Below are 15,273 nucleotides of genomic sequence, written 5' to 3'. Positions count from 1 at the left end.
TCCAGGTATACCTATCTGTGTATTCCTTTCTGTATTTTCTAGGTTCATCCTTGCGGTGTTTAATATTGTTACAGCAATAGACGTAGAAAGTGTAGTACCTACATTTATATATACCTAAATTTATTTGTAACTATATTTATATAAATTGCTGCAAATTAATCAAATTTATCCCATTTTTTTCAGCCATGTGATCACATGTATTTTACTGTCTGGATAGTCCAATTAAACACTTTTTTGACTTTTCTGCAATTTAGGGAAAAAGGGGGAATGATAATATAAATAAAATGTGTTTTTAATTCACTATATTATTTATTTTTAAACATATGTACTTATATATATGTATATATACGCACACTGCCGTTCAAAAGTTTGGGATCAGTAAAACTTGTAATGTTTTTTTAAAGAAGTCTCTTCTGCTCATCAAGGCTGCATTTATTTGATCAAAAATACAGAAACAAAAACAGTAATCTTGCTAAATGTTATTACAATATAAAATAATGGTTTCTATTTTAATATCCTTTAAAACATAATTTATTTCTGTGATGCAAATCTGAATTTCCATCAGTCATTACTCCAGTAGTGTCACATGATCCTTAAGAAATCATTCTAATATGCTGATTTAATATTAGAATGATCAATGTTGGCAACAGTTGTGCTGCCAAACATTTTTTTGGGAAACTGCGATACTTTTTTCAGGATTCTTTGATGAATAAAAAGTTTTTAAAAAAGAGCATTTATTTAAAATAGAAATCTTTTCTAACAATATAAATCTTTGCTATCACTTCTTAACAATTTAACACATCCTTGCTGAATAAAAGTTTTAATTTCTTTCAAAAAAAGAAAGAATAAAAATGTACTGACCCAAAACGGTATTGAACGGTAGTGTATATTGTTAGAAAAGATTTCTATTTTAAATAAATGCTCTTTTTTAAAAACTTTTTATTCATCAAAGTTAGAAAAAACGTATCACAGGTTCCAAAAAAATATTAAGCAGCACAACAGTTTCCAGCACTGATAATAAATCAGCATACTAGAATGATTTCTGAAGGATCATGTGACACTGACGACTGGAGTAATGATGCTGATGAAAATTCAGCTTTACATCACAGGAATAAATTAGATTTGAATGTATCTTAAAATAGAAAAACGTTATTTTACATTATAATAATATTTCACAATATTACATTTTTTATAAATCTTTGCTATCACTTCTTAACAATTTAACACATCCTTGCTGAATAAAAGTTTTAATTTCTTTCAAAAAAAGAAAGAATAAAAATGTACTGACCCAAAACGGTATTGAACGGTAGTGTATATTGTTAGAAAAGATTTCTATTTTAAATAAATGCTCTTTTTTAAAAATTTTTATTCATCAAAGTTAGAAAAAACGTATCACAGGTTCCAAAAAAATATTAAGCAGCACAACAGTTTCCAGCACTGATAATAAATCAGCATACTAGAATGATTTCTGAAGGATCATGTGACACTGACGACTGGAGTAATGATGCTGATGAAAATTCAGCTTTACATCACAGGAATAAATTAGATTTGAATGTATCTTAAAATAGAAAAACGTTATTTTACATTATAATAATATTTCACAATATTACATTTTTTCCTGTATTTTTGATCAAATAAATGCAGCCTTGATGAGCATAAGAAACTCCTGTAAAAAATATAAAAAATCGCTCAGATCCCAAACTTTTGACCGGTAGTGTGTATATATATATATATATATATAGGCTATATATATATATATATATATATATATATATATACTATTTTATTAACTGGTAACTGAATGTGAATCAATCAGTTACTAATTCATAAATTTTCCCCACTGACCATATTATGTTCATGTGGTTTATGTGAATAAGAACAGTCTGCATTTTCATTTACTTTTAACTCTTTTACCCTTCAAGCTCAAAAGTAAATTTGACTGGTAATGTTTAAGCAGCAAAATGCCCAGGCTCAGTAAGTCTGCCCTACGTTACATAGTTAGTTTCTACTATTGACATATACATATAGCCTACGTCTGTTCTGGGATCCACCAATAATCCATCTCCTTTTTTTCTCCCACCGCCACGCCCCTAACATCCGCCAGGGTGCGTGCCCTCACCTGCCTGTGATTCCTCGGTTACCGGCTAAATTTGTCAACAGAAGTCACTCCCATGCCTCGTGGGACGATCAGGCAATCTGAATCCACTAGGAAGGAATTCATAAGCAGAAGACACGCGCTGTTTATTCGGACTGTTTTAGAGCTCTTAGAGGTCGCTGGTTTAGAAGTACAAACCTTCTGGATTGATTATGCATTCTGTTAAAACCCTACGGGCGTCCAGAGCTGGCATTCTGCTCATTAGAAACGCTAGAAAATGGGAGAGAGTTGCGGGAAATTTGGACAGAAGACGCTCACCTGCTCGGCCGTTGCACACGAGCGCAACTCCAGGCCAGCATCCGCGCCATCAGCACGTGATCACAGAGACGGACGCCGGGGCGTACAGGTAAATCCTCAGAGAGGCGTTACCTGCTGGCTCTGTTGCCATAGAGATCATATAACGGCATTTTAAAAAATGGTTTTAGAGGTTTTAAAATCAATTGTTTTGGGTAAAACGTTGTTTTCTGTATTGTTTTGTGTTTTGAACAGTAAGAAGACGGTTTCTGGGTTGGAGGACATGTTGTTCTACACTATCACCCAGGGAGAAGAGAAAATCTCAGTGGGACGTTTCCTGGCTGTGAGTTGCACTAATAGTCAGAGTGCTGATGACATTGTGCATGTGTGTGTGATTTGGTCAGCATGTAGTGTAGTGACTATTTGTCAGAGGGAAAGGGAATCAAATACATGCTATAAACATCATGCTATTTCCATTTAGTATAATTAAAATAAGACACCATTATTCTTACATAAGTTATAATCATAAATCGTTGGTGTTATATAATGGTACTATAAATAGACTTCATTTTTGGGCCAAGTGGCTAGCTCCATTAAAGAACCTAATAAATATACCTATTCCTAAACATGTGGATCCATATTTGGATGTTTGAGTTTATATTACAGGGAGGAATACATACAATTATGGACTGTTTTAATCAGGGTAACACATTAATCTCTGTATTTCTAGACATGGTATACTGCACCTTCTGTCTGTGTCTGTGTGTGTGTGCGCTTCAGTACACATGACACCCAGAAATAGACACCCATTAAAGTGTTAAGAGGTCTGTTGCTATAATTTATGTGCATGGGATTATTTTGTCTATATATGATGGGCATCTCCACCATAGCTGCAATTTAACAGCTCAAATTATATATATCATTGACCAAGGAAAACATGTTCCTACCAAATGATTGATGGTTAACTCTTTCATTTGACTAGTGTAAACACTGTTGTATTGTACCATAAGAACTTAATATTTCTAACCTTTGATTAAAGACATCCATATGTTACAATTATTGTAAATATATAGGGCACAGGCAATAATTCTTCATTTCTTTATTTTACTATACCTTACAACTGTATATCACAGTGCTAGTAGTTCAACCCTAAATTTGTGCTAACATTTTCAAACAGTAATTGTTCACTGAACAATTCAACATTTAATTGTTCCAATATTGAAATACAGTATCTCACAGAAGTGAGTACACACCCCTCACATTTTTGTAAATATTTTATTATATCTTTTCATGTGACAACACTGAAGAAATGACACTTTGCTACAATGTAAAGTAGTGAGTGTACAGCTTGTATAACAGTGTAAATTTGCTGTCCCCTCAAAATAACTCAACACACAGCCATTAATGTCTAAACCACTGGCCACAAAAGTGAGTACACCCCTAAGTGTAAATGTCCAAATTGGGCCCAAAGTCATATTTTGTGTCGATATTTTGTGTGGCCACCATTATTTTCCAGCACTGCCTTAACCCTCTTGGGCATGGAGTTCACCTTGTATTTCTTAGGCACTCAGAAGCACAGGCTTGCTGACCTCTGACCCCCGTTTAAAAGACTGCATGCGGCAGATTCACCAAGCTGTCCAAGAGTCTGTTGGAACAGCAATGATGGACCAGGAACTGTTCAGAAAGTAAGTGTAAAACTGACGCAGCAATTCAAAGCTTGAGAGAGTATGTGTTTGTGTGAGATTTTTGTGATATGCCATGACATCACTTATCGTTTATGACCTGCAGCTGTTATGATATATACACACACTCATGCCCCTTACAGGTAAACGATATCTCAATGTTCTTGGAAGACTGGAAATACAAACAGTCAGTTCATCATGCACACATACACACATGTCATCACATACAAATTCCTGACCTGACTTTCTGTTCTCCAACAGAGGTAAATACAACAAGCCACCTGTTGTGTTGTATGTTTGTGTACATGCATTCTGCTGGAACATGTGTGGCTGGAGCTAAGCCATGTTAAGCAGTGATAAACGTGTTTGTTACTCGTGTGAGGCACCATTTAAGTTGCTTTTGAACCAGCTCTGTCGGTGTTAATAAACATGGATCAAATATCATGTTCGGCAATGTACAACTCTCTTAGCACATTACAGATCACAGGTGGCTGTTAAGTCACAGTTGTGTCACATGGGCATATGTGTGTTTCTGTTTCTAGATGTGTTGGCAGTAACATAGTCCTCCTGTCTCAAGCTTTCCAAAGGAAGTTCATCATTCCAGAATTCGAAGCCTTTACATCCCTCATAAACCATCTGTATTATAACACACAGGCTCAGAAAGGAGGGAAAGTAAGACATTGATTTTCCTTATCACTGTTTCTGAATCACAATCACAAACACATTTGTCAACATCTCATCTCTGTATTTGTCTATGTGTGTGTTTGCACAGGTAGCAAACTACATCCCTCAGTTAGCTAAGTTCAGTCCGGACCTGTGGGGAGTTTCTCTGTGCACAGTGGATGGTCAAAGGTAAAATATGCTTTCTTTTGACTGTCTTTACTCACATCATTGTGATGAGAGAAGGGTCCAGAATTAACTTTTTGGTCCACCTGTACATACATGTATAATTGTGGTTGAAATTACAATTTTTTTTACCATAAAGACATTACCATTGAAAATGTTGGGGTCAGTAAGTTTTTTTTATGTAAATAATATTATTCATCAAGGATGCATTAAATTAATCAAAAGTGACAGTGAAATATATATATTATATAATGTAATATTTAAAAGGGTCATATGATGCTTTTTTAAAGATCATTATTTTGTGTATTTGGTGTAACAGAATATGTTTACATGCTTTAATGTTCAAAAAACACATTATTTTTCAAATACTGTACATTATTTTAGGTCCTCTATTGCTCGCCTCCCTCAAACGCTTCATTTCTACAAAGTCCCTCCTTTCAACAAGCGCAGTCTGCTCTGATTGGTAAAATGCATTGCTGCTCTGTTGTAAGTAATCTTAAAGATTCCTAAATGCATCTACTTTCGGAAGGCCAAATAAAGTGATTTTGCTTTCGCCTAGAAACACACAGCTTCTCCCTCACATGGCTGCTTCAACACTAACTGCGGTTACTGAAACCACGCCTTCTTTCCACGTCACATTTGGGCCGCATTATGCAAATATTTCCACATAGTGACGTAGATATGTGGGGGCGTGTTAGAACGAGCCGTTTTAGGGGGGCGTGGCAGAGTCTTAACTTTGATAAAGAATATCTCTTTGGTTTTGAGACTTTAGTCTTTGCAACTTCAGGGATCTTATCTATGCACAATCAGCTTGTAACACTCCAAAGAGAAAGGAAAACTTGAAATCGCATCATATGACCCCTTTAATGATACAAAAATGTCTGTTTCTGTTGGGGTTTTTTTACTTTAAATTCATCAAAAAACATTCCACAAAAATATTAAGCAGCACAACCAGTTTCAGTGTTGGTAATAATAATAATTTTTACTTTAGAACCAGAGTAATGGCTTTTTAAAATCTCAGCTTTGCCATCACAGGAATAAATTACATTTTAAAATGAAAAAACAGTTATTTAAAATTGTTTCACAATATTACTGTTTACTGTATTTTTGATCAAGAGAGACTTCTTTCAAAAATCTTACCAACCACAATCTTTTGAATGATAATGTATTAAAACAATATTTTACAATATTTTTCTCATTATAAATATTTATATATATAATATTTATATTTAAATAATTATTATTAATATTTAATTATTATAGTTATTTTAATGATGTCTTTCTGTCTCAACAACAAAATAATTATTTTTTTCTTTACATATTTTTAAAGAGTGTAGGTCATTGGTTGTAATGTATTCAAGTCTTTGACAGTCTTTAAATCATGGATATCACTTACATCAAATGTATCATATTATATAAATTATTTAGTTCAAATTAATGTTTTATTAACCTGCCTAACCCAAATTTCACTCGCATGTGATGCTTTCTGATTTTTCTGGACCCTGAATGATAATTTAGTTTTTCTTTTGCTTTTCGCTCTCACTCATTGTATGAAAAATTTGTTCTCTTTCTCTTTACATAGGCATGCTATAGGAGACACCAATATGCCATTCTGTCTGCAGTCATGTGTGAAGCCTCTGGAGTATGCGCTGGCTGTGCACGAGGCTGGCACTGAACATGTGCACAGATATGTGGGGAAAGAACCCAGTGGCCTCAAATTCAACAAACTCTATTTAGATGAAGAGGGTGAGAATCCATCACAATCTGTTTTATTTCTATTGTAGATGCTATCTACAATAGAAATAAGTGGTCTTGAATGGTATTTGGCCACTTAAAACGACACATATATATATATATGTCAGTATACTTATGTTTTATAATCTTTCTCTTATTTGCCCTGGACGAAACTGCAGAGGTCCAAACCAATGGCATGACTCAAAATTAGCGACATCACAGGCTCATAGCATTCTATTGCAACATGAAGTCCGGGTATAAGAGGAAGTTGTAAAACAGTTGTCAGTTGTCCTTTCAGTATGAATCTTATCAATGGATTTCCTCACCTCTGAGGAACATTGCATCTGCAGTCTGTACTGAATCTGATACGGAATAATTCCCAGTCAGCACAATGCCCCTTTGACACTGAGTTTTGACAATTTGTAAACTTTTTTTGTTTTGTTTCCTAGATAAACCTCATAATCCCATGGTAAATGCAGGAGCCATTGTAATCAGCTCTCTCCTAAAGGTAATTTTTATTTAGGTTTAAGGTTTATTTTATTTTATTTTTGTCCCAGCCTTTACAGGGACACAAGCCTTGAATAGTTACTTTAAATTCAGCAGCAATGCTGTGTTGCATGTTATTGATTTCAGAAATGATTGCTATGATAGACAAAGTGCTTTTAATTGGACACAATTATATGTCTGTCCTTTTGACCTGGTTTTAAATAGCTGACAAGGTGTGTGTTTGTGTGTAATGGGGGGAGTGGGTGGTCCTTTTAGAAATGGCAAAATAAGAGCAGTTAGTGGTCAAGAGGTGTGTCTAAACAGCCAATCAGAGGATGAGCTGAGAAATACGCCTTTCAGCGTGTTTAAAAAGACTGCAAAGGAAGATTAAAAGTTTTCAGTGGTTTAAATGAACTGATATAAAAACAGTACCTAACTGCATGTATAATTAAGGGACTCCCCACTTTTATTTCAAGTTCAAAAGTGTTCGTGTTTCTAGTTTGACCTATGTCCTTAAATATGTTACACAACATCACTGAGCACAGACACACAGGAATACTTTTTAAGATGAAGACATCTCACAGCTGTGATCGCATTGCACTGACCTTTGCACATGGAACTCACTTTTGGACCTTGTGGAACTGGTCATCTTAACATCACACCTTAGGACATATGAAACTCAATACCATTTAGGGACCAGCGGTTCATGTCAAATCGTTTGGCTTTATATTCGTCCTTCTTGTTCTGTCATTTAACTTCATGTTTACTGCAACAGTGCAATGAAAAACATGACTGATAATGATCATGTCCACATTTGCAAAATCTTTTCTTTGACAATAAGATTTATTCTCATTTAAGATGCTAATTATGGTTTCACGTGCATAACACATTCAACAAACTCATAACCTTTTATAGATTTCTATGCATTTTTATAGGATAAGACAGTTATGATTTCATATCATACTTTTCTGTGCTGTCCATACCTGCACACGTTTGTGCACACTGCCACCATGTGTCTAAATACTGCACTCTTTTACTGTATGCAGAGGGATCTTTGGATCAGTTCCAAAGTAAACTGTGTCACTGGAATCACTAATTAAATTAAATAATCACATTTTATTTATATGGAGTTCATTTTTAGCACATTTGACTAAATGTGAAAAACTACAGTGGACGTTGTGAATGTTGAATGTGTTTAACATCTTACTCTTTCCTTCTGGATCTTTTTGACTGTCTGTAGAGCTGTTCAATTTGTTGTCTTAAAAAGGATTAGCATTAGCCTTGGGTTAGCCATCAGAAATTTCTAATGGGGTTTTGAAATGTTTGATTTGTATGAGTAAAGACAGATTACATATACTACAAGGATGTAACTTGTTAGCAACTTACATTTTAAAGCATCTCACATCTGAGGTATAATTGTGTGTAATTTATATTGTTAAACAATATTTGGAAGTTCTTTTAAGTAATTTTAAGCACAGACTTTAATTTACTCATAAACCAGTGAATTAGCCTTTCAGTTGAATTAGCCTTCCAGGTTAGTTTTATTGGATTGACTTCCCTTGTGAAAAGTGTGGCAAAGCAAATAAAATGCAAAACTGTATTACTTCTGAAAAAGTTTTTGTTTTATCTTCCCAGAAATTTAATAATTTTGATACGTGTTGTGGAAAAGCTGTTATTTAGCAAAAAACTGACAAAATATCTTTTTTTTTCAACTGAGAAATAAACGCCCAATGTAACATATATGTAACATTAAAAATGTATCATAAACGCCAAATGTCATATATATGTCACATTACAGATCTTTCACAAGGAGGGGTTGTATTTCAAAAACAACTGCAGAAACATGTTATAAGTGGTCCATTTGGTCTGTTTTATATGCCCCATAATTTTCCTATGAGGAGAAATTGGTCCGGGTTCTTATGGGTTAAATTGAATGTGTGAAACTGCATTTATAGATAGTCTAATATTAATGAAATAAAAGGCCACTTAAGTGTGCACAAAGAGAGTACACTTTCATGACTGTTTCTTAGCACAGTTAAGTACACTTAAAATATGCACTTTGTAATAATGCCAAATTAAACGTTACACTTTAAAGTACATTTTGAATCATATTTTAATAATCTATGTTGGTGCTTTAAAGAAGTAAAAAAAATTTGATGTGTTGACTAACATACTAGTACTTGATTAGATATTCCATTTGAACTTGATATATTTTAAATGCACTAAATTGCAACTTTATCAAGTTTCATTAGAAATAACATTCAAATGTATTTTAATTTACCATTAAACTTTTTATCAGCAATGAAGTGTCTGAAAACATTACATTCTGTTCAGTTTTAAACTATGGTGAAGTGTACTTTTTTCACAAGGGTATTGGTGATTTTTCTGTCGTCTTCTCTCACGTTCTCCATTTTTGTCTCTATTACAGCCTGGATCCAACAAGGCAGAGAAGTTTGACTTTGTGAGTACATTGCAACATTTCCACCATGTGAACTATCCCAGGTGTTAGCTGTTATCTCGCTTGTTAAAAATATTGATTTCTGTTTGTGGGTCAGATGATGGATTATCTGAAGAGAATGGCTGGCAGAGAATATGTTGCGTTCAGTAATGCGACGTGAGTTTTAAATATAACCTCATTATTTATATCAAATTACACTCTTTTAGAGGTGAACCTAAAATTTGGTTTCTAATATGTACTGATATTTAAATATTTAAAGTTTCCAGTCAGAGAGAGAGACCGGTGACAGGAACTATGCAATTGGCTATTATCTCAAAGAGAAAAAAGTGAGTGTCATTTTCTTAAGCATATTGACAGGATTTGTATTGCTTTCTAACCTACTACTTTGCATTTTTTCCTGTAGTGTTTTCCCAGTGGAGTTGACATGACGGCAGCCCTTGACTTCTACTTTCAGGTAAATCAGTCATTCTGACACATAATTGTCTTTAATAACAGTACTTGCTATTATCGCTCATACTAAATCACTACAAAGACTTTGTCTTTCTCTCATTTCCAGCTGTGTTCTATTGAGGTGACATGTGAGTCTGGAAGCGTCATGGCAGCCACTTTAGCTAATGGAGGCATCTGTCCAATCACAGGCGAGCGTGTGCTCAGTGCCGAGGCCGTCCGGAACACTCTCAGTCTCATGCACTCCTGTGGCATGTACGACTTCTCCGGCCAGTTTGCCTTTCACGTGAGTCACACACACACAGCTGATTGATTGCTTGCTGAATTCCTCAGTGTGGTAAAGTACACATACACAGAGGACTTTACAGCTAGATTAAACTATTTCAGTCATTTGCTTTAAACCTCAGCTAATTGCTTAAATAAAATCACTGTTGTTGTTTGTGTTTCTCTTCCTCAGGTGGGTTTGCCTGCTAAATCTGGGGTGTCTGGTGCAGTGCTGCTCGTGGTTCCTAATATCATGGGGGTTATGTGCTGGTCTCCAGCTCTTGACCGTGTTGGCAATAGCATCCGAGGTATTCACTTCTGCCAGGTACCTTTTCATGAGCTTTGCTTGTCTCTCTTTCTATTTCTTCATTTTTCTCCGAGACCATTAACTGAATTTGTTTCTCCTTTAGGAGCTAGTCTCCCTCTTTAACTTCCACAACTATGACAACCTGAGACACTTTGCGAAGAAGTTAGACCCTCGCAGACAGACAGGCCACGAGAGGGTGAGACCACAGACCACATTTTCAATTTCACACAATGCTAACAAAGTAAAGCTAAAAGATATGAGCTAGCTCAGAGTTGTGATCGATCATTATATTTATATTACAGAACAAGTCTGTGGTGGACCTGATGTTTGCTGCGTACAGTGGTGATGTTTCAGCTCTCAGAAGGTAAAAATTTTCTCTTTTTATTGCAAATAAAAATACATGCAAACATTTTCATGAGAATGGTCATGAGTAACAGTAAGATATTAATTTGTTTCGCAGAATCGCTCTCTCTGCAGTTAATATGGAGTTGACTGACTATGACTCCCGTACCGCCCTACATGTGGCCTCAGCAGAAGGTAATAAGACCATTTGCTTTGTTTATTGGTGTAATTACACTACTGTTTAAATGTTTAGGTTCAGAGATTAATACTTTTTTTTACTTAGCAAGGATGCATTAAATTAATCAAAAGTGAGAGTAAAGACATTTATATTGTTACAAAACTTTCTATTTTAATTAAATGCTGTTCTTTTGACCTTTTTATTCACTGAAGAATCCTGAAAAACGATTTCCAGTTTCCACAAAAATAGAATAAAAATAAAATTAGAATGATTTCTGAAGGATCACGTGACACTGAGGACTGGAGTAATAGCTTTTGAAAATGTAGCTTTGCCATCACAGGAATAAAATACATTTTTAAATATATTAAAATACAAAAGTGTTATTTTAAATTGTTATAATGTTTCACAAAATTCCACTTTTGGAATTAACAAGTCATTTATTAATAGGTCTCTAAAACTCTGATTTCAGGGCACTTGGATACAGTCAAGTTTTTAACACATACCTGCAAAGTCAACCCCAATGCAAAGGACAGGTACGGCAGAACTCCCCTCTGTTGCACTTTTTCTGTTTTTGTTTCCTTTATTAAAATGCATCTGTTCTTCAGATGGGGGAACACACCTCTTGATGACGCTATGCAGTTTGGGCACAACGCCGTGGTCAAGGTACTACAAGAGTACCAGAGCATTTACACACACACACTAATGCCAGAGGAGCTCAGCGCAGACACGTGTCCCGATTCCACCATGGACGCAGAGGAACTGAAGAGCATGAAGACTCTGGAGGGTTTAGTATGAGCAAGAACTACCATGAACATCCCAAACTTCAGTCGCTCATGACTTCTGGGAAGCATGTGGGTGTGAGATTTATGACAAAGCCTGTGTAAGGACATGCTGAGCAGGTGCGCGCAGGTGTTATAGAGATAGTGCTTCAAACCAAAGCTCTGCTGTATGTAGACCTCAGCTAGCTTCTGTTGATGGTTTAAGATGATCATTACTGTAGTCTCTCAGACCTCCATCAGTCTAATGTGGGATTATGAAACTACCAGGTTCTTCCAAGTATTTTCTGGTATAGCTCCTCAAGGACAGTTTGGTTTGTGATTGGACCAATTTAGAAATGCAGAAGCTTCCTTTCCCTTCACGTCTATCACTTAGCCAGTAACCTTAGTAACTAGGAGCCAGATTCACAAAACTTTCTTTAGATTAAAATTCTTCTTAACTGCTATTTTCTTCTTCGTTACTGACTGTATTCTGTATTCCCAAAATACTTAAGAAAAGAGATTCTTAAGCATTCTTAAGACAAAATGCAAGTATTCAAATTCTTGAGAGAATGTTTTTTGAATTCTTAAATCCCTAAAGGTGAGATGTTTATTTCATTTTTGGGGCTGTTTCAAATAATAAGCATTTGGAAAATTGCCGTCACAGGAATAAATTACATTTTAAAATATATTAAAATACAAAACAGTTATTTTAAATTGTTATAAGATTACATATAATACATATTACTACTGGAATACTTTACTTTTATTAAAAATGATTGTGAATGGCTTACTATCTAAAATGTTAATAGATGGATAAATGCATATTAAGATATACCATAATAAAAAGATATACCATTGAAATTGTTGTATTATATAAGGCAGCCACGAGCAAACTAGTATACAATTATAAAATATAAAAGACTGACATTTTAAGAAATATTGCTCTTGAAGATGTTCTTAAGAAAATATGAGAACTATTCAAAAATTTAAAAAAGTGAAATAAATATATATATATATATATATATAAATCTATTCAAAAATCATCTAAACCTGTCGGAATTTATCTTAAGAACTTTCTTGACTTCTTTCATAGGAAGATTTTTTGTGACTCTGCCTCTAGTTTACAAAGTACTAAGCTAATGTAAATTTAGCAGGCTATCTATCAAGAAAAGCATGCATGCACATTAAAAAGTAGTTTATTTATAAAGTTACCATACTAGAAATGTCATCATGTCATATTACCTTAAGGAGGTTAGCAAACCAGTACTCTTCATAAAGCTTTCCATGTCATTTAGGTTATTAATAATCTTCAGCTAAACATTATGAGCGAGTATTTGTATATTTGTAAGATGTTTGAATTTCTTAAGATTGTTAATAGACATTTTTTTATGGTATTACATAATTTAAAAGACATTATTTTAATGTAGGGCACAAAAGCTTTAACTGAACCTGCTTGGCAAGCATCTGGTGTGTATTTTGCCAGAAATTAATGTATTTAAAACTTGGTACATGGACTCACTTTATTGCTGGATACAAAACTGGACGTTTTGGGGAAAAAAATAATAATTCAGATAGTTAAAAGAGTGTATTTGTTCCATATGAAAGTGAAAAAGTGTAAGGTGGACAAAATTACATGAAATGAGATAAGAAAAAAATGGATGTATAAACTAAATAAAGAACATCACTGGTGAAGAATGTCTTTTTATTGAACAACTTCTCTGAACACTGTACTTGGGCACTGATGCAAAATGACTTTTAAGCATATCAAGTATTCATTTGTGCATGTATGGATTCATTAGTTCATCTACATATCACAAACAGTAGACTGTGAGGATGTATTCACCAGCTGAATGGACAAATCTTGCTCAAATCTGGTTTAATGGCAGTGAAAAGCAGCTGTGTTCCCACTGACTTCCTTAGTCTTTTCATAAGGCCCCTACATCTCCTTCTCTATCCATTAAGAGGCATGTAGCATCCATGTGTGAATTAAAAGTCGCTAAAGCCCTGGTGGGATCTCCAGTCCAGAGTGTGTGAGTAACTCCCCATCCCAGAGTGCAAACGCAGGACAGATGGGTGAGCGGAACTGTGTTTTTATCGTGTACACCACTTCAGCTTTCTGGATGTCCACCAGACTGAGCCGTCCAGCCTCGTAGTCCAGCAAGAGCCCGACCTGATCGGGTTTCCCCACCAAGGGCACTGGGACCTGCTTTCCAGTGGTCATAACAAACCATTTCCTCTGGCCAAACGCGAACACCCAGGAACTGGAATTGGTGCCCACGCATTCATCACGTGACGTCAACACCTCGGCCACACCCACCCGGAATTCATGGGACTTTTTCACAGTGACCTCCCAGTAGTGTCGTCCAGAGTCAATGTGGGTGTCAGCGAGAACCACAGCCCAGTCCCGGAATCGGAGAGGGGTGTCCTGCACGAGAGTGGGGTCCACACCAAGCACTCGATAGATCACACCCGTGTCCTTCTTAAAAAGGTCCAGGCTGCTGTGGGCTGTCCGCTCATCAAGCTTAAACTGCAAATCTGTTATAAATAAATAAGGAGGGTTGGGGACTTCAGCTGCTCGGACTGGGAGATCAGTTTTATGATTATGGTGTTACCTAGTACCCAATTATTACACCTCTAAGCTACAGTAGTACTTTTTGTTGTAAAAGTTATTTAAAAAAATTACAGAAATATTCTGAAAGCTTATAATTGAATGAAGGAGATACCATATTAATTAATCATCCCTGCCACAATTAGTGATAGCAATAGCTGTATGTGATATTTTTCTGGTATCAAAGAACTGTAATTTGAGAACGGGTAAAAGAAAAACACTGACGCTCTTGATGTGAGAGAACATATGTCCTATTGCATGCTGTCTACAACAGAATTGATATCTCTTGTGTTCTGCATATCACATTACTGAGCTTCCGTACAACATCAGGTGATGATAATTAATAAAAAGGAGATATTTGACGTGAAATTATAGCCTGAAATATTATTTCAATTCCTCTTGACCTCCCGGTTTGACTGGAGTCAACATTGAGGTGCGTGGAAAGCATGCGTTTACTCACTGTTTCCTGCACTGGCACAAATATACCATCTCCGAGCTGTGAGAGTTTTTCCGCGGCCGTGACCGAGTACGGTCCCTAAAGATCTGCCTGTCAAACGGCAAAAAAGTGTCATGCTTGAGGACATCGCCATGTTGTCCCACTTGTAATGGGTTTTGCTTCAGTTTCTGTCTCAAAGTTGCGCTGTCCAAATGCTTGCGCGCTGCTGCCCCCTACTGTAAAAAACACAGCGCTACGCACATACATGACAGCTGTATCAGTTTTAAAGAATTTTTAACTTTTGAATATTAATATAAAATAGTAAAAAAAAAAACATT

General features: G+C 35.4%; 2 protein-coding genes across 2 annotated transcripts; one reads left to right on the top strand and one right to left on the bottom strand.

The window, feature by feature from the left end:
* Positions 1-2,149: 2,149 nt before the first annotated feature.
* On the top strand, positions 2,150-12,429 carry gls2a (glutaminase 2a (liver, mitochondrial)). Its single transcript, XM_016230136.1, has 18 exons — positions 2,150-2,501; positions 2,645-2,732; positions 3,953-4,074; positions 4,614-4,743; positions 4,844-4,923; positions 6,500-6,663; positions 7,101-7,159; positions 9,566-9,598; positions 9,693-9,751; positions 9,855-9,921; positions 9,999-10,049; positions 10,152-10,328; positions 10,500-10,631; positions 10,717-10,809; positions 10,916-10,977; positions 11,074-11,150; positions 11,603-11,666; positions 11,739-12,429. The coding sequence occupies exons 1-18, from the start codon at positions 2,308-2,310 to the stop codon at positions 11,926-11,928; spliced, it is 1,842 nt and encodes a 613-aa protein (XP_016085622.1). The 5' UTR covers positions 2,150-2,307; the 3' UTR covers positions 11,929-12,429.
* An 811-nt stretch (positions 12,430-13,240) lies between these two features.
* On the bottom strand, positions 13,241-15,176 carry LOC107549155 (SPRY domain-containing protein 4-like). The gene is made up of 2 exons (XM_016230147.1): positions 14,960-15,176; positions 13,241-14,426 (listed from the first exon to the last, which is right to left on the bottom strand). The coding sequence occupies exons 1-2, from the start codon at positions 15,087-15,089 to the stop codon at positions 13,888-13,890; spliced, it is 669 nt and encodes a 222-aa protein (XP_016085633.1). The 5' UTR covers positions 15,090-15,176; the 3' UTR covers positions 13,241-13,887.
* Between the last annotated feature and the right edge of the window lie 97 nt (positions 15,177-15,273).

Source organism: Sinocyclocheilus grahami, unplaced genomic scaffold (genome assembly GCF_001515645.1).
Source record: "Sinocyclocheilus grahami isolate Dianchi unplaced genomic scaffold, SAMN03320097.WGS_v1.1 scaffold16.1, whole genome shotgun sequence".
NCBI classification, from domain to species: Eukaryota; Metazoa; Chordata; class Actinopteri; order Cypriniformes; family Cyprinidae; genus Sinocyclocheilus; species Sinocyclocheilus grahami.
Note: the sequence above shows the minus strand (reverse complement) of the source record. Positions and strands in the feature narration are given on the sequence as shown.

Bases quoted from the DNA above. Each gene is read 5' to 3' on its own strand.
- LOC107549155 (XM_016230147.1), bottom strand. From the start codon at position 15,089: ATGGCGATGTCCTCAAGCATGACACTTTTTTGCCGTTTGACAGGCAGA. The intron at 14,427-14,959 runs GTGAGTAAACGC...TATTTATAACAG, and splicing joins TTGTGCCAGTGCAGGAAACA to ATTTGCAGTTTAAGCTTGAT.
- gls2a (XM_016230136.1), top strand. From the start codon at position 2,308: ATGCATTCTGTTAAAACCCTACGGGCGTCCAGAGCTGGCATTCTGCTC. The intron at 4,924-6,499 runs GTAAAATATGCT...CTCTTTACATAG, and splicing joins TGCACAGTGGATGGTCAAAG to GCATGCTATAGGAGACACCA. The intron at 10,810-10,915 runs GTGAGACCACAG...TTTATATTACAG, and splicing joins GACAGACAGGCCACGAGAGG to AACAAGTCTGTGGTGGACCT.